Source organism: Myotis yumanensis, unplaced genomic scaffold (genome assembly GCF_028538775.1).
Source record: "Myotis yumanensis isolate MYYU_CA2020_CCGP unplaced genomic scaffold, mMyoYum1.0.hap1 SCAF_2, whole genome shotgun sequence".
Taxonomy (NCBI): domain Eukaryota; kingdom Metazoa; phylum Chordata; class Mammalia; order Chiroptera; family Vespertilionidae; genus Myotis; species Myotis yumanensis.
Genome location: NW_027223753.1, coordinates 103,312,300 through 103,335,339, shown reverse-complemented (window position 1 = coordinate 103,335,339; position 23,040 = coordinate 103,312,300). Strand labels below are relative to the sequence as shown.

Sequence of the window (23,040 nt, the reverse complement as noted above, 5' to 3'; positions counted from 1 at the left end):
GAAACTGGCTCTCCGACATCCCCTGAGGGGTCCCAGATTGCAAGAGGTCACAGGCCAGGCCGAGGGACCCCCACCGGTGCATGATTGGGGCTGGGGAGGGACCGCAGGAGGGCTCCAGGGCATGTCTGGCCCATCTCACTCAGTCCCAATCAGCTGGACCCCAGCAGCAAGCTAAACTACTGGTTAAAGTGTCTGCCCTCTGGTGGTCAGTGCACATCATAGGGAGCAGTTGAGCAGCCTTAGCATATCATTAGCATATTATGCTTTGATTGGTTGAATGGCTGACCAGACCAGTCGACTGGGCACTTAGCATATTAGGCTTTTATTATATAGGACTAGTGATCTGGTGCCCGAAATTCGTGCACATTAAAAGGGGATTAATTAGAGTAAATATTTTAATATTGCCATTTGCACTTTCTCTATAATAGAAGGGTCAGAGATGAAAAAAAATTAGTAAAATGTATATGAAAATCTTCCTCCTGTCAGAGTTTAGGGCACATCACAGGACCCAAAGTCAAGTCCCTGCCCACCCACGGCACCTCAAAATTACGCAAGACCCAGACCCAGCTGGCCCCACCCCAATTGGGCGAGATCCAGACTTGGCCGGCCCTTCCCTTGTCAAGCCCCACTGAGCGGGGGATGCAGCTTCAGGTCCCCTGGCCCGACGCCGGGCAGGGGGCGCAGCCTCAGGTCCCCAATCAAGCCCCGCTGGGTGGGGGGGCACAGCCTCAGGGCCCCCATCAAGCCATGCCGGGCAGGTGACATGGCCTGAGATCCCCTGTCAAGTCCCGCTGGGTGGGGGGGCAAGCCTCAGGTCCCCTGGCACCAGGGTGGGGGGCATGGCCTGAGGTCCCCCAGGCCAGGGCGAGGGGAGCAGCCTGAGGTCCCCCAGTCAAGAACCGAGGTGGGGGGCCACACATTGAGGTCCCTCATCAAGCCCTGCCTGGAAGGGGACGCAGCCTCAGGTCCCCTGTCCCGGTGCTAGGGCCGGAAAAGTGGCCTGAGGTCCCCCGTCAAGCCCTGCTGGGCGGAGGGCACAGCCTGAGGTCCCCCGGCCTGGCACCAGGGCAGGGGGAGCGGCCTGAGGCCCCCTGTCAAGCCCCACTGGGTGGGGAGCGCAGCCTCAGGTTCCCTGCCCCGGCCCAGTGCCACGCAGCCTCAGGTCCCTGCTGATTGCTCATTAAGGCTCGTATGGGAACTTGGCCTCCGCTGTGGGTGCCACCATCTTTGCGATGGCATGACGGTCAATTAGCATATTCCCTCTTTATTAGATAGGATAAAGGTAAGTTTTAAAAAGTTACATGTAATTACCACTGAAGGTAGAAAGGTGTTGAGGTCTGAGGTTGATTTTTTGCATTTTAGGATTTTCTTACCACGACTTAAAAAACAAAACAAAACATTAAGTTGTATACTTTAAAAGAGTGAATTTGATGACAGGAATTCTATCTCAAAAAAAGTATAAAGAGTAAAAAAAAAAATTTCAATAATACAATGGACAGACTCTGTCAATTTACAATCCAATGTTGTTTTATTCACCTTTCTTCTGACAATACACTGTTATTCAAAATAAACCACATAAGTAATCCATAAACACCGTAGGCACTCCATAAATATTTTTATTTAATAATTAGATATTTTTTAGAATGACTAAAAATCCTGATGTAAAATCCCAATTGGGAAGTGCATAATCCTATTGTAGACAAAATATATAACTTTACAATAAACATTTTTATAAGAACTGCCCCCATATAAGCATAACTAATGGACATAAGACACTGGGGGGTAAAGGAGGGCAGGGGATTGTCAAGGGCGGGGGGTGGAGGAAGGACACATATGTAATACCCTTTGTAATACTTATTATAATATTTTTTTAAAAAGAATAAAAAAAAAAAGAACTGGCCCCAAAGAGGGAACACTTACAATCTGGAAATTAAAAAGCAAAAAGTCAAAAGCAAGCTAAAATACAATACTAATATATTCAGACAATGATCCCTGGATCAGTGGTGCTTACAAACAAAGGACGACCTGTACCCCGTGGCCTTAAAACCACATGACATTCAGTTAAGAAGTCAATGATAGACCTAATAACTTCTTAACTGAAAATTTTGCAAGAATAGATAAGCCTATAAAAAAATTTTAACTACATCCTTTGTATGAACATAGGAAATAAGTTTTAATATATATTTTATTTTCTAATTTTTAAAAAAGTCAATGCTTTTCATCTTAAGCAGCAAGAATGATCCACAAATCAACATGAAGTCACTTTTATAGAAGCTATGTTAATTCTATGGGAAATACTTTGGGAGAAAAGCTCAAGAACCTTATTTCAAATATAGAACAGATCCCTGTAGGGTTTTCCAATGTTTAAAAAAATAAAACAGCCTGTGACCACACATGGTACAGAAATATCTTCTAAGTCCTTACTTTGGGTTAGCTTTATAGCTATGAACATTCACGCCAACCTGAAAAAAATTATGACACTATTATAACAAGAAAAAATTAAAAACCACCAAATGCCTAATCTTATAGAAGTACCTGGGCAAACTTGTAAACATAAACAAGTACTCTACAGTGACAAATAACAAGTCTGCTAACTATATATTTTAAAAACGATATGATTCTATAAAATTTAACAGATGGACTATATCAATAAGTGGAAATCTATAATAATAAAAGCATAATATGCTAATTAGACCAGATGTCCTTCCAGACGTCCTTCCTTCTGGACAAAGCCACATCGGCAGGGGCTGCGGCAGAGGTGGCAGAGGCCCCCCGGCCGGTGGTGGCAGTGGCAGGCGGCAATGGCGGGCAGGGGCCGGGGCCACGGCCCTTGCATGAATTTCATGCATCGGGCCTCTAGTGTATATATAAAATATTATTAAATGAAAAAAAGCAAAATTAAAAATAGAGTAATTATAACCATGTACAAGTAAATATATTACAATAATGAAACTGAAGTGAATTTAAGTTTATAGAGACATAAATCGATTCAAATATTCATTAAGGTTGTTTCTTTGTTACTTAGGATTATAATAAAATAAAAAACAGATTACTGTTTTAGATGAAACTATAATACCAAACAATAAATACTATATTATATGTAAAGTCCTAAAACATATTTTATAAACCACGACTTCAATATTTCAAGTTATTCCATGGAAGACATTTACTGGTCTTCATTTACAGAACTTTCTGGCAATGTGTATAATTATAACTGCTGTTCTTTAACATAAAAAGAAAAAAATTTTAGAGCATTGTTCAAATAAGAAAACCAAGCAGCATGCTCACAAAACCTGTCTACTAAATCTGTTTTGCTTCGGAAAAAAGCTACCTACAGAAGTTTTAAAAAACTTACTCTATATACATATTTTATATAACAGTTATACTATAAATATTTTAAATAATGCTTTTACATAATTCTGTATTTCAATATATATCTTATGATTTAATTGCAAGTTATGCAAACAGCCTTTCAGAGTTATTATTGAAAATTATTCTCTATGTGATTTAGAAAATGATTAGTTTCTTGGATAAAACATAGCATATTTAGAAGTCCGAAAGCCAAGTAAATCCCTTATCTCATTTCGGAATTTTGACAGATCTTGGCGCAGTTCATTTAGATTTTCCACAGTTGCCTGATCTGTGCTTTGCATCTTCTGTCTCATGGAAGTCAAGTAACGATGCACCAAGCAGCACATCACTTTTTGGTAGTTTTCATCTCTCTTTTGTTTCAAAGTTCTCCATTCCTTCAAAACAAAGCAATAATATGAAACTAACAATGGGCATAAACAATATTTAAAAGAGTGGATTTTTGGAAAGTATTCACAGATACAAACAGAAATCTTCTAATGCTTTATTAGACTATACTTTTGCCACTCTGTTATAAAATAACATTTAACATTTGTTTAAAACAAATATAGCCTGCATATTTGTTTTATTCATTCACCTGTATGCTTATTTTGATTCAAAAATAGTCATAGGAGTCCTCAGTTTATAGGAGGAATTAGCCAACTATTACCTACACACAGGTCAAATTGACCCACTTCCTGGTTTTAATGGCTTGTTGGCTAAGAATGGGTTTACAGATGAACATTTGTTACTAGGTTGATGATAGGAAACAGCAATTTCTTTTTTTAGTGATTTTTTTAGAAAGAGAGGAAGGGGGAGGGAGGGCTGGAGGGAGACAGAAAGGGAGAGAGAGAAAGAGAAAGAGAGAAAGAGAGACAGACAGACAGACAGACAGACATCAACTTGTTCCACTTATCGATGCATTCACTGGTTGATTCTTGTATGTGCTTTGACTGGGGATGGAACTCGCAACCTTGGTGTATCAGGATGATACTCTAACCAACAGAGCTACACAGCAAGGCTGGGAACAGTAATTCTGAACCCCAATTAAACAAAATGTTATCCTCCCCAAATGGAATTCCATTCTTTTCATTAATAGATCTGTATTAACAAAAATTTAATAATTTTAATAATTACTCAATTATTGTTACATTTTTATTTCATCAATAAAAATTTAGTGGAAATTTATGTTCTTTCTTATTCTATTAGTACTCACATAAATCTTTGATTTTGTCTCAGCCTGTAAAGTCTAAATTATTTACTACCTGGCCCTTTACAGAAAAAAATTTGCCAACTTCTGATTTATAGCAACATGTATTAAATTATTCATGTATTGAATAACTTTCAAGAAGAACCAGAAAAAATATGAGATATCAGTATCTATGCTCACAGAATAGGGATAATGAATATTTTCTGCATGTTTTAAAACTGAGATGAGATTTCATGAAAAAATTCCAGCTCTATCTCTCATTCTCAAAAATACTTATTGAGTCCTTACTTTATGTTATATCTATGCTGTGCATTAGAGATACAGGAGTAAAAAAAATCAAGATAGTCCCAGGCCTTAAGAAGCCTGCATATTTATGCCTGAGGAAACATCTGAGGTTAGGAATTATTAAAACTTCTATGGTGCAATTCTAGTCTCTTACCTTTAAACTGTTTTGCCGTTTAACCCTGCCTTTTGATGTATGAGAGCAAATCCATTTACTGAGGCTACTAATCATGTAGCAGATGGTCTTTGGTGAAGGAATGATGTTGAAAGGTGGAGGTAATGTACACTTGTCATCAAAGTAACTAAGCCACAACTTTGCGCGGGCAAACTTCCATTCTTTGTCTTCGTGATTCTGTAAAAGGCAAATGAAAAAGCCGAATAGAACATGAACATGCACATGGGGAGTGGCAGAGAAAAAGATATCGTTTTAAACTGCCCACATTTCTACATCTTGTAGGTAAAAATTTGATTCACGATGTGCTGTTATTATACATTACTTGCATTACAAATCTAATTTTAAAATTAAACTAATTCTTAATTCTTATAATATTTGGATGCCTTATCTACTGCATACATTGGGTATGATCTGAAGAGAATATAGAGTTTTTATAAGAATAGACACTTACTACTATCAACTGAAAGCTCTTGTGCAGCATTGCCACCAGAAGCTTGGTGAGCACAATCACAACCACCACGTTGTACGTGCCAACAATGACAGCTCCCACAAAGGACTGCAGTTCTTCTCCGTAGCTAAATCTTGTGACAAAGATTGCCACATGTGCTAAGGAGAAAATATACCAGAACAAAGCAAAGCAAGTGCCAATGAACCTGTAAAGACGATTACATTTTTGTTTAAAAAAAAATTAAATCATTAGCAAAAATGAAGAATTCATTTATATCAACATTATGTAAAGAAAACATTGATAATCCAAGAATAATACTTTATAAAATAAATGAGGTGAACCCAACAGTACAGATATGCCTTACTTTAAACAAAGAAGTAGACTCAAAAGGAAATGATTCCTCTTTCATCTCTTATTGCCTTTCTGTCCATTATTAACATACCAACGCCTATGATCCTGTTAATGCCTAATCAGATTTTGTCACTCTTCTGCTCAAAAATATCAAATGGCTATCTCAATAGCCCAAAACCCTTACAAGGGCCAACAAGGTCCTACATGATCCCATTATCTTTCTGACCTCATCTCCTACAGCTCTCACTGGGATTCACCCTGCCCAAACCGGCCTCCTGACTCTTCCTTGAATTTGCAGCCATACTTCCAACTCAGGGCATTTGCCTTTACCATTCCCTCTCTCTGCTGATGCTCTTCCTCCAGGCCCCTCCTTCGCTGCTTGATCTTTCACCAGCTTTACATATTTATCTGAATGTCATCTCTGTGGGCCTTCCCTAATATCCTATCTAAAACTGTACCCTCACACATACATCCCCTGGCCCAAGCTTTGTCTTGTTAGCCCTTATCACCATGTAATACATCATATATTTTATTTCTTATTGTCTGTATCACCTCATAAGAATATAAGCTCCATGAGGTGGTCCTGCTCATTGACGTTTTACTCACTCAGCACTTAGAATGGTGTTTGGTATGCAGAAGGGTTGGATGAACATTTATTATTTATCTAATCTTATTCCCTAAATAAGATGACATGAAAGTAACTGAAGAAGAGTTGGTACATAAAACACAACAAATATGCAATTCCACACCTCTTCTCCATTATTTTATTTAAGAACGAGGGGGTGATATTTTGTCTGCCTCACAACTGGTTGTTCAATTCCTTATTGAGCATAATTAAAGTATGTATGTATTATGATAACAGTAAATTTGAGAAAAAATTGTTCATAAAGCTCTAATAATTGTCCATCCTAATAACTCCTAACAAGCTAAAAATGTGAGAGACTGTTTTGGTTGTAACAGTGAGTGAGAAGCAGAGCTGCTGAACATCTTATGATATATACAACCCACGAAGAGCTGCCCTGCTCCCAAGCCAGTAGTGCACGAAGTGCCAAGAGCTCCTCCACTCACACAGCCTACAGGGGGGAGCCAATGGCATAATCTGGGCCTGCTAATTAAAGATTCTATATGTAAAGATAACTATCAAGTGATACATTAAAAATAAGTATTTCTTATTAAAAAGGAATTTCTTAAAGAAGATTTGAAGTTCTATTTCTGTCAGTACTAATTCCTACACAACATACTAGAAAGAGAGAAATATATCTACTGAAAACTGTAAAAGACACTCACGAATGGAAGGTGTCATTGCTCTGCTGCTCACAGAAGATGCCTACACAGTCCTTCTGCTCTTTTGGAGTATAGCCTTTATCATACAGTTGTGTCAATCCAATTGTGAAAGAAAACAAAACAAGAAGGAACATCCCAAGAAATTTTCCAAAATCTTGAAGCATCTGTCCCATTGAAATCTGTGGAATATATGTCATTTTTTATTAAAATTATCAGGGAAATAAAATATTAAATATTAATGACCAGGCAATACAAGGAAGACAAATATATGAGCCACAAACTACTCCTTTTGTTGCATCTGGTTGAGATGGGTTACACTTTTAAGACATCAATTCCAGCTGTTTAACAGAAAGCCATTCCAATCATAGCATGCCCGCAGAGGATTTTGTTGCTATGAAGGGAAAGGTAGAAACATGGAGTTCTAAGAAAGAGCCTAATTCACGAGGTGTAAAAGGAAAAGTTCTCGCTCAAATCTAAAGGTAAATAAATGCTTATATTTAAAGCTTCCTAAAGTTTATGAACATATTAGAGGCCCGGTGCACAAAAATTTGTGCACTCGGGTGGGGGGAGGGGGTCCCTCAGCCCGGCCTGTACCCTCTTGCAAACTGGGATACCTCGGGGGATGCCCACCTGCTGGCTTAGGCCTACTCCCTGGGGGTTGGGCCTAAGCTGGCAGTCAGACATCCCTCTGGCAGCCCGGGAGCCCTCGGGGGATGTCCACTTGCCAGCGGGAAGCAGGCCTAGCTGCAGTTGGACATCCTTAGTGCTGCTGAGGAGGTGGGAGACGCTCCCACCACCACTGCTGTACTGGCAGCCGCCAGCCTGGCTTGTGGCTGAGCAGAGCTCCTCCTGTGGGAGCGCACTGACATCCAGGGGGCAGCTCCTGCATTAAGCATCTGCCCCCCTGGTGGTCAATGTGTGTCATAGTGACCAGTCATTCCCAGTTGTTCTGCTGTTAGGATCAATTTGCATATTACCCTCTTATTATATTGGATAGAGGCCTGGTGCATGGGTGGGGGCCAGCTGGTTTGCCCTGAAGGGTGTCCCGGATCAGGGTGGGGGTCCCGCTGGGGTGCCTGGCCAGCCTGGGTGAGGGACTGAGGGCCGTTTTCAGGCTGGCCACAGCCCCTTCAGGGTGGGGGTCCTGATGGGGTGCCTGGCTAGCCTAGGTGGGTAGGTGATGGCTGTTTGCAGGCTGGCCAAGCCCCCCAGCGGGGACCCTCACCCCATGAGGGTGTGGCCAGCCTGGGTGAGTGGCTGATGACTGTTTGCAGTCTGGCCACAGCCCCTTCAGGGTGGGGGTCCCACTGGGGTGCCTGGCCAGCCTGGGTGAGGGGCTGATGGCTGTTTGCAGGCTGGCCACACCTTCTTCAGGATGGGGGGTCCTGCTGGGGTGCCTGGCAAGTCTGGGTGAGGGGCTGATGGCTGTTTGCAGGCTGGCCAAGCCCCCCAGCGGGGACCCTCACCCCCATGAGGGTGTAGCCGTCCTGGGTGAGTGGCTGATGGCTGTTTTCAGTCTGGCCACAGCCCCTTCAGGGTGGGAGTCTCTGCTGCGGTGCCTGGCCAGCCTTGGTGAGTGGCTGATGGCTGTTTGCAGGCTCGCCACAGCCCCTTCAGGGTGGGGGTCCCCACTGGGGTGCCTGGCCAGCCTGGGTGAGGGGCTGATGGCTGTTTGCAGTCTGGCCACAGCCCCTTCAGGGTGGGGTTCTCCGCTGGGGTGCCTGGCCAGCCTGGGTGAGGGGCTGATGGCTGTTTGCAGGCTGGCCACAGCCCCCAGCCATCCAAATTCCCAGTGGAGGCTGGCTGGAAGCAGGTATCTTCGATTTATTTATCTTCTATACTAGTAGCCCAGTGCACAAAAATTTGTGCACTCATGGGGGGGGGGGGGGTCCCTGAGTTATTAAACATTTATCGGCACAACACTGACCACATTGGTGGTGGTGGTGGTGCTGTCAGAATGTGTTATATTATGCAGATGAAAATCTATTTTAAAAGATTTGAAGTAGATATTTTCAAAGATGGAAAAATTGTTCCTGTCAACTATTTTAGTTGATTCATATCTTCACTAATTGTCATCATTGCAAAGTTTTCAGTCCCCATATGGATTGCTGGATATAATAGGTCATGCGTTGTCCCTGTCCTTTGTAGCCTTTGTTACCTTAAGGACTCTAGTTTTCCATTTATATGTTTAAGTACCAACCTTACAGGCTTAAAAATGTAAGCTTTTAACCCTGCTCTCTCTGTTCCGTATCCTTCCGATGAAAAGTGGAGTTGGGTTGCAGCACAGGAGAGAAATTCAGAAGGGGAATATTGAAGTAATGACTGCAGTAGGAGAAGAGGGAACCTATTTCCCTGGCCACAGGCGCTGGCATCCTGGACCACAGGGCTGGCAGCTTCTCTGGGTGGCTGCAGCCTGGGACCTCAGGTGGGTGGCTTGTCCAACTCCTGGGCTGCAGCCAGCCACAGGCACTGGCGCCTGGACCAAAGGTGGGTGGCTTCTTCTTCTGGCTGCTTCTTCTTCTTCTGTGCTTCCAGGGAGGGCAGTCAGTTATGTGTATATGTGTGTGCATGCAAACGTAGGCATGTACACGTGTGTATGTGGAAATCTACTGGGCAAGTCAAAACCATAGAAGAGTTGCCCCCTATCTCTTGAATCTTCCAGAGATATCCCCCACTTTTTTATTCTATCACGACTGGAGAGTCAGTATTTGCAGCCAGCAAGCCAGTGACTCTCTCAGTGTCTATTTCTGACTTCTTCTTTCCCTGTCTGTCTTCCAACCCCTAATCATATTTCCACCTGGAAGCATCATTTTTACTCCCAATAAGCTGTATAGAGAAGGAGTCAGGATGCTGTCTTCCCATGAATAGTACTCAGTAACAAACCAATTGCATTTTAGTTGGGCAATGCCCCTACCCACCCTTCAAATCCCTTCCACCATGCATTTCTGTTTCCCTTTTTGTTTGTTGGATTGTTCTGCTGCTCCTTCTCCTCACCCCACCACCCTTGGATTGTAATGTAAAATTCTTTTACCATGTCAAGAAATTATTAAAAATACAGGTACTTTGAAAAAAAATACAGGTACTTCTCCGAACACCAGCTGGAGGGGGGGGTAGAAGTAGGGAAGAGGCAGCTGCCAGCAGCCGCCTCTTCCCTGCCCCGCCCGGCTTCTCCGATCACCGATCACCGGCCAGGGGGAGCAGGGAAGAGGCGGCTGCCGGCAGCTGCCTCTTCCCTGCCCTGCCCGGCTTCTCCAAACACTGGCCGGGGGCCGCCTTTGCCCTGCCCCCTGGCTCTTGCCTGCCGCCTGGGTTTCCAATTACCGTCAGTGGCAGGCGGCTTCTTCCGTCCTTCTCCTTTCACCTCCCAGCATTGTGCCTACGTATGCAAATTAACTGCCATCTTTCTTGGCAGTTAATTTGCATATCGCCCTGATTAGCCAATGGGAAGTGTAGCGAAGGTACGGTCAATTACCATGTTTGTCTATTATTAGATAGGATATAATTGAAACTTTGTTTCCTTGAGTGGAGCCCACAGCTGGCCAGAGCAGGCTGGAAGCTTGGCTTTCTCCATCACAGGGGCAACCAAGCCTCCTGCTTGCTCCAGCTCTGTGCTGCCAGCTGCCATCTTGGTTGGGTTAACTTGCATATAGTCGCTATGATTGGCTGGTGGGCATGGCTTGTGAGTGTAGCATAGGTATAGTCAATTTGCATGTTTCTCTTTTATTAGATAAGATAATCAATACAACAAAGTATTTTATTTAATTTTTGTAACCAATTCTCCAAGGACAGCATTTCCTCCTCCAGGACTAATCTCTTTTTTGTTGAGATAATTGATTTTCTTTCATTTTGGGTCCATTATAAGAAAATTCTATGTGTGTATGCCAAATGAGAGGGTCTAGTATTAATATGAGCATCTTTTGTAATGTAGACACGTGTAGTGCATCTGGGAGCTCTATCCAAGTCTAACATCATTCTTCAATACTTCTTCAAAATCTGGGGAATTAATACTTCTCATAAATTCTTTGTGTTTAAATTGGTATACAAATTTGGAGAATAATTTTACATTACCTTAACTGACTCAGCAATTCTCTTCCTACAAATTTAGTTAATAGGAAGTACACAAATATGCATGTATATACAAGGATTCTCATTGCAGCATTGTTAGGGGCAGCAAAAAAGTGAGAAATTCCTGTTAAACAACACTGGTTAAACAGAATGTACAGGTATGTGCTGGCATAGAAAGGTGTTCATAAAATATTAAGTAAAAAAAGCAGGGCCTAGAATAGTACAACTCCCATTTCTATTTTTAAAGAATGTATCAGATATACATTTTTGGATAGATGTGGTTTCATATGCACAGGAAGCCTCTGGAAGCTTACACAGGGACTCTTAATGCTTACCTACAGGAGAGAGGGCTAGGGGTTGGAAGGCAGAGTTTCTCACTTTGAATTTTCCTTACTATATGCATTTTTTACTTTTAAAGTGCAAAAAATAGTATTTAACAATAATCATTCCTCAAATTTAACCAGGTCAAACTTATATAACTAAATCCAGCTTCAAATAAAATGTCTATTTGCCTCAAGCCTGCCAAGATAACATAAGCCACTTAGCAATGATACAAAATGATAAGAGCAGGCAAGTGGCCAAACCCTCCTAGCCCACTATAGTGGGCTAATTAAGGATAAGAAGTACGCTAAATGTTTTAGGCACACCACAAGTTAGTAATGCAGGCTCTGCAGTTGTGAGAGGTCTAATATATCTGACTTGCACATGAGACTAGCCCATGTGGCACTTTTCAAAATCTTACACTTCCCTCACTTGCCTCCCCTTGCAAAATTCTGACAAAAATAAGCCAGGGAACTTTTAGAATGAGAAAACTCAAAATGTGTGGGCCACCTTGGAAAAGAAATCATTTATGAGACCATGAGTGTGCAGAATAAAGCTGTACCATATTAGTAGAGAACTTAGTAAATTATGACAGCAAGAATACAATAACTGCTTTAAGTAACTACAGAAATATTTCCTTTGAAAAAATTTAGATGCTGTAAACTTACAAATACGTTTTTCCAAGAGTGAGCATATATGATGTTATAGTTTTAATTTTAAAAATTTAGTCCCAAAGTAGTTTTAAAGAGTAATTCAATTTTAACATCAATACAAGAAATCTACACTAATAAAAGACAAAGATGCTAATTGACCATACCTTCGCTATGCCCAAGCCACGCCCAACAGCCAATCAGAGCAACTATATGCAAATTAACCCAACCAAGATGGCGGCCGGCAGCCACGGAGCTAGAGCAAGCAGGAGGCTTGGTTGCCCCAGCGATGAAGGAAGCCAAGCTTCCTGCCTGCTATGGCCGGCTGTGGCCTCCACAAAAGGCAACAAAGTTTCAATTATAGAAGATAAATACATACCAGATACCTGCTTCCAGCCAGCCTCCACTGGGGGCTTGGGTGGCTGGGGGCTGTGGCCAGCCTGCAAACAGACATAAGCCCCTCACCCAGGCTGGCCAGGCACCCCAGCAGGACCCCCCCTCACTGAAGAAAGTGTGGCCAACCTGAAAATGGCCCTCAGCCCCTCACCCAGGCTGGCCAGGCACCCTAGCGGGACCCCCACCCTGATCTGGGACACCCTTCAGGGCAAACCAGCCGGCCCCCACCCATGCACCAGGCCTCTAGCCTATATAATAAAAGGGTAATATGCAAATTGACCCTAACAGCAGAGCGACTGGGAATCACTGATCACTATGACACACACTGACCACCAGGGAGCAGACGCTCAATGCAGGAGCTGCCCCCTGGTGGTCAGTGCACTCCCACAGGAGGAGCTCTGCTCAGCTACAAGCCAGGCTGCCAGCTGCCAGTACAGCGGTGGTGGTGGGAGCCTCTCCTGCCTCCTTAGCAGCACTAAGGATGTCCGACTGCAGCTAGGCCTGCTCCCCACTGGCAAGTGGACATCCCCCGAGGGCCCCTGGGCTGCCAGAGGGATGTCTGACTGCCAGCTTAGGCCCAATCCCCCGAGGAGCGGGCCTAAGCCAGCAGGTGGTTATTCTCCGAGGGGTCCCAGACTGCGAGAGGGCACAGGCAGGGCTGAGGGACCCTCCCAAGTGTACAAATTTTGTGCACCGGGCCTCTAGTCTATAATAATTTAAGTGTAATATGCTAATTAGACCGGACTTCCGGATGACCTTCTGGACGAAGCTGGGGCTGCAAGGGCTGAGCCCCTTACACGACTTTTGTGCATTGGGCCTCTGTATTTAATAAGAAAACTATAAACTTCTTGACTTGATCTTTATTTTTTTATTAAATATTTATTGTTGAAAGTATTACATATGTCCCCTTTTTACCCCATTGAATCCTTCTAGCCCACTCCACCCAAGGCCTTCACCACACTATTGTCTGTGCCCAGGGCTTATGCATACAAGTTTTTTGGTTGATCTCTTCCCACCCACCCACTTCTCTTTAAAATAATGGTATTAGTTCTTACATAATATGGCCAACCAAAAGCAACCACAGTGGAAATCATGGAGATGACATCAGCTTAAAGAGCACATTAACCATTCATGCCAAAGGCAAACACTGACAACAGTACTTTTATGTTAGTCTGAGAAAGAATGTTTACTTATTCTAAACTTATTAGCAGTTTTACTTGAGAAACATGAAAATTAAGACTAAGTGAGGAAGATCTCAACATGGTGGCCAGCAGGACAGCAATGAGGGAGAGAATGTGAGTAAGTAAAGGAGTGCAAGGGGAGTGTGTGGACATGTGTGGTGTCTATGTGGGTGAGTGAGGGGCAGTCAGATCTTTCGGGAGTCTCAGAAGCTGGTAGATCAGGCTCTCCTGTACAGGAACCCCTGCTACCACCACAGGCATTCCCAGGCCAGGCGTGGCTCTGGGGTGGAGACCATGCCATCTTGAAGGGAGCAGCAGAGGCTAGGAGGGAAGCCACACCAACATCCAGACTGGCCTTTGACACCACCCAGAACCTGTGCAGTGAGCCGCTCACTAGCCATAACGCACAAGGGATTCCCACTGTGCTTCCGCAGTGAGTGGTGTGCTGTCTCACCGTGGGCTCCCAGATGCATGCAGTGAGTGCATGCCAGTGGGACTTAATGTTCTGCTCCACCCGGCCCTTGGACAGCGCACAGTGAGTGCACACCAGAGAAATCTTGCGCACCATCCCACCAGGGGCACCAGGGCCATGCAGTGAATTTCATGCCAGAGGGCTCTGGGACTTCACAGGGAGTCACACACCAGAGGACTGTGAACATTGCCCCACCGACCCTGAACCTCTGAAGTGGATACCTGAGGGACCAGATCCATGGGGGAAAAAGAGGACTCGCCAGAAAAGGAACTAAATGAAATGGAGGCAAGTAATTTATCAGATAAAGAATTCATAATAATGGTTATAAAGATGCTCAAACATCTGACTGAGAGTTACAAGCAGTTCAATGAGAATCACCAACATGGATAAGAATCAACTGGAAATGAAGAATGACATAGCTGCAATAAAGAACACCTTGAAAGGTTTCAACAGTAGACTAGAAGAAGCTGAGGGCTGAATCAGAGAGTTAGAAGACAAGGCAGAAAAAAAGATACCCAATCTGAACAACAATTGGGGAAAAAAATTAAAAAGCAGGAGGAGAGTTTAAGGGAGCTTTGGGACAACATGAAATTATAATAATATAAGTGTAATATGCTAATTAGACCAGAAGACCTTCCAGACAACCTTCTGGACTAAGCCGTGGTGCCACGGGGGCCAAGGCAGAGACAGCCGTCACGACAGCAAGGTCTGAGGCAGAGGCAGCCGCAGCAGCAGCAGGAGCCAAGCCTTGTGCACAAATTTTGTGCATTGGGCCTCTAGTATCCACATAATAGGGGTGCCAGAAGGAGAAGAAGCTGAACAAGGAAAAGAAAACCTGTTTGAAGAAATAATAACGGAAAACTTCCCTGGCATGGGGAAGAAAAAAAGCCACACAAGTCCAGGAAGCACAAAGAGTCCCAAACAAGATGAACCCAGAAAGACCCACACCAAGACACATCCTAATTAAAATGGCAAATGTTAGGAAGGAAGATGGTGACTGGCAGGACGACAGTGAGAGAGTGCGAGTGAGAGAGAAAAAGGGGAGTGCATGGACGTGTGGTGTGTGTGTGTGCAAGTGAAGGACAGTTAGATCCTGCAGGACTTTTGGGGGTTGGTGTATCAGGCTCTCCTAGACAGAGAGCCACTGCTACCAATGAAATCACTCCTAGGGCAGCCTGCTCTGACAGAAACCATGCCATCTTTAAGGGGAGAGCTGCTGTGACTAGGAGCCTAGCCTCACCACCACCCAGACTGGCCTCAGACACCACCCTGGACCCTACAGCCACTCTAGCCAAAGACCTGCTACCTCAGCTGCAGGCCGATGGACAATGGGACTCCAGCCTCCCTGGACATGGGCTTCTGTGGGTCTAGGAATGCGCCTCCCTCCCACCATCCCACTGCATCAGTCCTGACCATCCTGCATCCCACCAGTTAATCTCGAACTGTGCTTCCAAGCCACCAAACCCGCAGCACCGGCCCCAGCCGTGCACATCCTTCAGGTGAGCCTCTGACTGCACCCAGCCCGCCAAGCCCATGGCATCCTCCTGGGCCCCACACATCCTGTAGGCAAGCCTCTAACTGCACTCTCCCCCTTGCCAAGCCTCCAGCATCGCTCTGGTCCCACCAGCGAGCCTCTGACTGAGCTCCCCCCGCCTGCCAAGCCTATAGTGTGGGCACCAGGCACCACGCTTCCTGCTGGCGAGCCTTGGACTGCACTCCTTGCCCACCAAGCACGCTGCATCACCCAGGGCCCCAGGCATTCCTCATGTGAGCCTCGGACTGTGCCTCTTGCCCACCAAGCCTGTGGCATTGGCAATGGGCCTCACATGTGTCTGTTCCTGGAACCACCTGTGAGAGCAAAAATGGGGAAACAAAGAAACAAACCCCAAAGGCAAGAAAAAGAGGAGTTTCCCCCCCAAAGGAACTAAATGAAACAGAGGCATGCAATATGTCAGAAAAATAATTCAGAATAAGGGTTATAAAGTTCCTAAACTGGCTGAATGAGAAAATCAACAATTTATGTAAGAATCAAGAGGAAATAAAAGTGATATAGCTACAATATAAATCACTATGGAATGTTTCAACAGTAGACTAGAAGAAGCAGAGGATCAAAATAGTGAATTAGCAGACAGGGCAGAAAACAGATATAATCTGAACAATTGGAGTAAAAAATTAGAAAGCAGGAAGAGAGCCTAAGGGAGCTTTGGGACAACATGAAATGAAGGACCTAAATAGACACTTTTCAAAAGAGGACATACAGAAGGCTGAGAGACATATGAAAACATGCTCAAAGTCACTAAATATCCAAGAGATGCAAATGGAAACAACAATGAGGTACCATCTCACACCTGTCAGAATGGCTATCATCAACAAATCAACAAACGACAAGTGCAGGTAAAGATGCAGAGAAAAAGGAACCCTCTTGCACTGATGGTGGAAATGCAGATTGGTGCAGCCACTGTGGAAAACAGTATGGCGTTTCCTCAAAAAATTAAAAATGAAACTTCCATTTGACCCAGTAATCCCACTTCTAGGAATATATCTCAAGAAAACAGAAACACCAATCAGAAAGGATATATGCACCCCTATGTTCATAGCAGCACAATTTACAATAGCTAAGATTTGGAAACAGCCTAAGTGCCCATTGGCAGATGACTGGATTAGAAAACTGTGGTACAGCTAAACAATGGAATATTATGCCTCTCTAAAAAAGCAGTCTGTAAAGAAAAGGACCATGTCAGTAAGCTCCAGAACTCAATATTAATTAGAATGTTGAACACATAACTACTTTTTATATACCCTTTTATCTACCATTTTTCATTTACCCTGCAAGATGGGAAAGTCTAGTATTGCCTGTTTTTCCAAGTGACAAACTGAAGCTCAGAGAGATCCAATGAATTACTCAGGGCAACAGAATTAAGAGATGGCAGAGGCAGAAGTGAATTCTTGCTTCTAACTCCTTGCAGTAATTTTCTAAAACATCACTTTGTGGCTTTTATCTTAGCTCTCCCATTAAAAATTTGGGGCTGGGTATAATTAAGAAGGATTTAGTTCTCACATAACTCTTCCCCACACAGCAGGGCTTGTTGAATTAATACATGAGTAAACATCCAAAAAAGATGCAATTGTTAACATTTTTTAGCAAGTCTTTTTTCTAACATTGTGTGAGCTGAGCCTTAGTTTCCTGACATTTAAAAGAAATGGCCAAATGCTGCATCAAACTCACTCACTCACGTGCGGTCAGACTTGAGGGCAGGACTGAGAATGCAGGGGCTCGCTCCCAGGTGATTATGCAGCCTTACCAATTTGGGAACTCCAAGACTACACGACTTGTACATTTTCCTCTAGCTCTAACATTTCATGCTTCTTAAAAGCAAAATAGCCATCCCTAAATGTAAAACACCTGAAATCACTCTTTATCATTACAAATTACAACAATATGCCACTAACAGTATATTGGCCACTAAATTAAATCTAATAATTTATCCAGTAAAGCCAAGTAGTTCATGAGAATAAAACATGCACTACATTCACTTTTCTAGTTTTCTTGTATTATTTTCAGGTCTGCCCTACTTAACTCCACTGACTTTAGAGGGAATGGAGGAATATATAATCATCTATGGACAGCCCTTCATGTGTCAGGTGCTCTGCTGTGCATGTTATTCACATTGACCCATTCAATTCTCACAACAGACACAGAATCCCAAACTCACAGAAAAAAGTAAGTTATTGAGCAAGATTGTGACCCAAGCTTTGTCTCTCTTTCCTTTCTGTCTAGTCACCTAACTACCAGGGTTAAACGTTGTTTAATTCATTGGAAACAAGTGGATGACCAGGGAGAATTTAAAAAATCTATAAATTATTGAAGGCTGCCACAGAAGAGTCCTAATATATAAAAGCCTAGGGTTTTAATGACCAATCACGACTGAAGGCTGACCATCCCAGAAGTCCTTCAGTCAGCGCTGGGTTGCTGTGGAGACCCAGTACTGACTGCCCCACTGCAGCCTGGCGACCCAGCACTGACTGCCCAGGGGGCTGAGACCCAGAGAGAGAGGCAGGGTCTGATCCGCAGCCTCAGTGGCAGCTGTTGATCAGTACTTGCCTCTCTCTTTCTCTCCCTCTTTCTTTCCAGGCTTCGCCAGCAGCCGGGCCTTTCTTCCTCTGCTGGCCTATGTGGGGGCTGCTGTTCAGCCCCACCTCTCTGATCAGGCCTGGAAATAGGCCCAGAGATGCTGACTGGCATAGAAACTGACCAATCAGAACCAAATGTGGGTGCTGTGAAGAGCCAATGGCTGTCTAGGAGGTGGAGCTTTGGACACTGATTGGCATAGGAACTGACCAATCAGAACCAAATGTGGGTGCTGTGAAAAACCAATGGCTGTCTAGGAGATGGAGCTTTTGACACTGACTGGCATAGGAACTGACCAATCAGAACCAATTGTGGGTGCTGTGGGGAGCCAATGTCTGCCTAGGAGGCAGAGTTTCTGACTCTGACTGGCATAGAAACCAACCAATCAGAACCAAATCTGGGTGCTGTGGGGAGCCAATGGCTGCCTAGGAGGCAGAGCTTTTGACACTGACTGGCAGAGAAACAGATCAATCAGAACCAAAACTGGCCAGCAGGAGAGGGCCGTTGGGGGTGAGATCAGGCTGACAGTGGAGGGCAGTTGGGGGCAACCAGGCTGGCAGGGGAGGGCAGTTAGAGGTGATCAGGCTAGCAGGCAAAGGCAGTTAGGGGCAATCAGGCAGGCATGCAGGTGAGCTGTTAGGAGCCAGCAGTCCCAGATTGCGAGAGGGATCCCAGATTGGAGAGGGTGCAGACTGGGCTGAGGGACACCCTCCCCCCTGCCAGTGCACGAATTTCATGCACCAGGCCTCTAGTAAATTCATAATTCTTTACTCCTTTTGGCGGCCAGACTTGCATTCCTCCTTTGGCAACCCTAATAATCACTATGCCTAGGACTTCCAGTACTATCTACATATAAAAAGCCAACTACCACGACGACCGGAACAACCAATGACCAGTCGCTATGATACCCACTGTGGCCAGCAAACTGGCCTGATCAGGGGGTGGGGATGTTGGCCAACCTCATGTAGCCCCTCCCCCAGCCGGCCTGCCCCTGATCTGCCCACACCACCACGACAGGCCTGCAGCCCCTCTGCCGGCCTGCCCCTAATTGTACTCTCCCATCCCAATCAAGAGTGGGGCCACACAGAGCCTGGACCCTTCCTGGCAGCCCCGAGTCCCTGGGGTTGAGAATTCTGATGGCCCTTCCCAGAGAGTAGAGGCACCTGACGGCCAGGGACAGGGATCACAGGCCTCTAGGGAGCACTGCAGAGCTGACAAGGAGAGGAGAGGGCCTGCGCAGGGGGAGGAGGTGAAGCCAGCGGTCATCAGCCCACAATCCAGCCCTTCCCCCCAGAGGCAGCGAGCCTTCAACCCAGAACCCCAGCCTGAATCGGAAGAGCCTGAGGAGACTTCAGGAAGCTCTACAAAGAGCTGTGTGTGAAGAACGAGAGACTTCGTGAGACCACGCTGTGGCTGGCGCAGCTCAAGGTGGAGCTGGAGCACACCATGCAAAGGCAGGAATGCTTTTCAGAGAGGCCGGCCCTCCTGGAGCTGGGGGACAAGATAAGGCCAGCAGGGGAGGGCAGTTGGGGGCGAGATCAGGCCGGCAGGGTAGAACAGTTGGGGGCCAGCAGGGCAGTCAGGGGCGATCGGGCCAGCAGGGGAGTGCAGTTGGGGGCAATCGGGCCGACAGGGGAGGGTGGTTGGGTGCGATTGGGCCGGCAGGGGAGCAATTAGGCGTCAATCAGGCCGGCAGGGGAACGGTTAGGGGGCAATCAGGCTGACAGGTAGAAGCAGTTAGGGGGCAATCAGGCAGGCAGGCAGGCGAGCAGTTAGGAGCCAGCATTCCTGGATTGTGAGAGGGATGTCTGACTGATGGTTTAGGCCTGTGGGATTGGGCCTAAACTGTCAGTCAGACATCCCCCAAGGGGTCCCAGATTGGAGAGGGTGCAGGCCAAGCTGAGGGACACCCGCCCCATGCACGAATTTCATGCACCAGGCCTCTAGTTGGTATATAAAAATGCCATAGATTTCTGGGTGTTAATTTTGTATCCAGCTACATTGCCAAATTCATTTATTGTCTAATAATTTTTTGATAGAGTCTTTAGTGTTTTGTATGTACAGTATCATGTCCTCTGCAAATGACAGTTTTACTTCTTTTCCAATTTAGATACCTTTTATTTCTTCTTCTTGTCTAATCGCCATGGCTAGCATTTCTAGTACTATGTCAAACAGGAGTGGTGAAAGTGGGCATCCTTGTTTTGTTCCTGTTCTTTGGTGAAATGGTTTTTAATTGTTGTCCATTGAGTATGAAGTTGGCTGCAGGTTTGTCATATAAGGCTTTTATTATGTTGAGGTATGATCCCTCTATTCCCACTTTGCCGAGAGTTTTTATCAAGAAAGGTTGGATTTTGTCAAATGCTTTTTATGCATCAATTGATATGACTATGTGATTTTTATCTTTCAATTTGTTTATGTGCTGTATCACATTTATTCATTTGCAGATATTGTACCATCCTTGCATCCCCGGTATAAATCCTACTTGGTCATGGTGCATGATCTTTCTGATGTAATGCTCAATCCATTTGCTAGAATTTTGTTGAAGATTTTGGCATCTATGTTCATGAGGGATATTGGCCTGTAATTCTCTTTCTTTGTGTTGCCACAGTAAGTACTCAAGTGTTCACTGCTATTTAAAAAAAATGTTGTTATTGATTTGAGAGACTGAGAGAGAGAGAGATACATCAATGATGAGAAAGAAACAAATTGGCTGCTTCCTGCAGGCCTCCTACTGAAGATTGAGCCTGCAACCCTAGCATGTGCCTGATGGGGAATGGAACCAGTGACCTCTTGGTGCATGGGACAATGCTCAACCAACTGAGCCACAATGGCCAGGGCTGTTCATTACTATTATTACTATGACCACCATTATTTATAGATCCTATCGTCATGTCTTTATTTGCTAAAATATGTAACAGTACTGTTTTGTGCCCAACTATGACTCTTACATCTGCTGAGGTGTCTTAGTTATATCCTTCATAAAAGCAAGTTGTTGTCTGGTGTCAGACTTAGGTTCAACTTTTGACTGCACTTACTAGTTCTCTGAACTATTTAACTTCTCTAATTCCTTAGATTCGCCATTTGTAAAATGGAAATAAAAATAACAAGGATTGTGGTGAGGATTAAAACAGAGGAAAGCACTTAGCATAGTGTCAAGTGTATGTCCAATAAATGTTAGCTGCTATTATTTTGAATAAGGTAGCTGGAGCAATGGCTAGGATATAGCCTTCTTTCTCCATCAGCATTTTTCTTTTCTCACAACAATCAGCCCCAGTTTTTCAATTCAACAAACATTCATTAAGTAACTGCTATGGCAAAGCAGTGAGTAAAATGCAAATGAGAAAATTCCCTATCTTCCAGGAATTTTTAATTTAATAGAAACAACATAATTTACAATTTTAGATAAACTAAATTTAAATTGCCTTGCAATAAAGACAAGTTTTAGGAAGTACTAATTAACGGTTCAGAGTATGGGGCATTCCATTCCCATGGAAGTAGGAGTGTAGGAATACATTTTCTCATGGAGAGGACACTAAAGGGAGCACATGTTCCCCTCCCTGGAATGCCTGTCCTTCACTCACCTCTTTCTACTCAATTTGCAATACTGAATTCAAGTGTCACCTCTTCTGGGAAGTCTCCTCTGTTGCCGTAGACTCTCTATTTCAGCACTGAACACCTAAATGTTACTGGCTTGCTTGTCCCACTCAGTGAACTATGAGTTCCTTAAGGAGATACTGCAGCTTACCCATTTCAGTATTCCCAGAATCCAGTAGCTACCAGGCATTCAACAAATGTTTGTTAAACAAATAATTAAAATTTCAACAAACAGGGGATATGGCTAGGACATTCTAAGCAGGGTAATAACGACAATGACATGCAAGTGGGGAAGCACAGGACATGGGTGAGATTAGACCCAGATGGAGTACTATTTCAGGAAGAGACAAAAAAAATGTTAGTAAATAAAAATAAAGTTAACAAACAAATGCAGTAATTACATAAAAGATTACCAAATATAGCAGGTTATGTACAGAAAGGGAAAAAGTGGCATGTTTATTAAAATGGTTAACAATGTCAATTTCTTTTTCATATTTATTTTAGTTTTATATTCATAACTGGATTATTTTATTTTATTTTTATAATCCTCAACAGAGATGTTTATTGATTTTAGAGAGAGAAGAAGGGAGAGAGGACACATGAGAGAGAAACATTAATGTGAAAGAAAAACAACAATTGGCTGCTGTCCATATGTGCTCTGACCAGGAATCGAACCTGCAATTGCTTTGGTGTATGTGACAACGCTCCAACTGGCCAAACCACCTGGCTAGGGTGAAAATTACTCTATTTTAATTTAGTTCCTTACCTATGATGAACAAAATTAATTTTTTTAGAAACAGCATTATAAATGTTATACATCAGATTATAGTACTAGAATACTTCGGCACTGTTATATAATACACATCTATCATATTAATAAGACTACACTAGAAATTCAAGATGGCTGTGGAGTAGATGGGAGCTACACTCACCTCTTCCCAGGACCACACTGGAATTATAACTAAACTAGGAGCCCAGCGCACAATTCGAAATCACGTGGCGCCGCCAACCTTCCAGTCGCCCTTCCGGCCCTGCCTCGCTCTCCGGGCCCCACAGCAGCTGCAACCATTGGTGGTCAGACCCTGCCTCCCTCTCCAGCCATTAAAGCAGCTACAGCCACTGCTGATTAGGCCA

At 44.2% G+C, this 23,040-nt stretch overlaps 1 protein-coding gene across 8 annotated transcripts in view; it reads right to left on the bottom strand.

The window, feature by feature from the left end:
- Positions 1-1,509: 1,509 nt before the first annotated feature.
- TRPC1 (transient receptor potential cation channel subfamily C member 1) overlaps positions 1,510-23,040 on the bottom strand; it is a 167,670-nt gene continuing 146,139 nt past the window's right edge. For all 8 annotated transcript variants that reach the window (XM_070405905.1, XM_070405911.1, XM_070405909.1 and 5 more), the window contains 4 exons: positions 7,102-7,277; positions 5,467-5,668; positions 4,998-5,192; positions 1,510-3,746 (listed from right to left, as the gene is read on the bottom strand). In XM_070405905.1, coding sequence (XP_070262006.1) covers positions 3,519-3,746; positions 4,998-5,192; positions 5,467-5,668; positions 7,102-7,277 — 801 coding nt within the window. In that variant the 3' untranslated portion in view covers positions 1,510-3,518. The remainder of the gene's footprint in view (positions 3,747-4,997; positions 5,193-5,466; positions 5,669-7,101; positions 7,278-23,040) is intronic.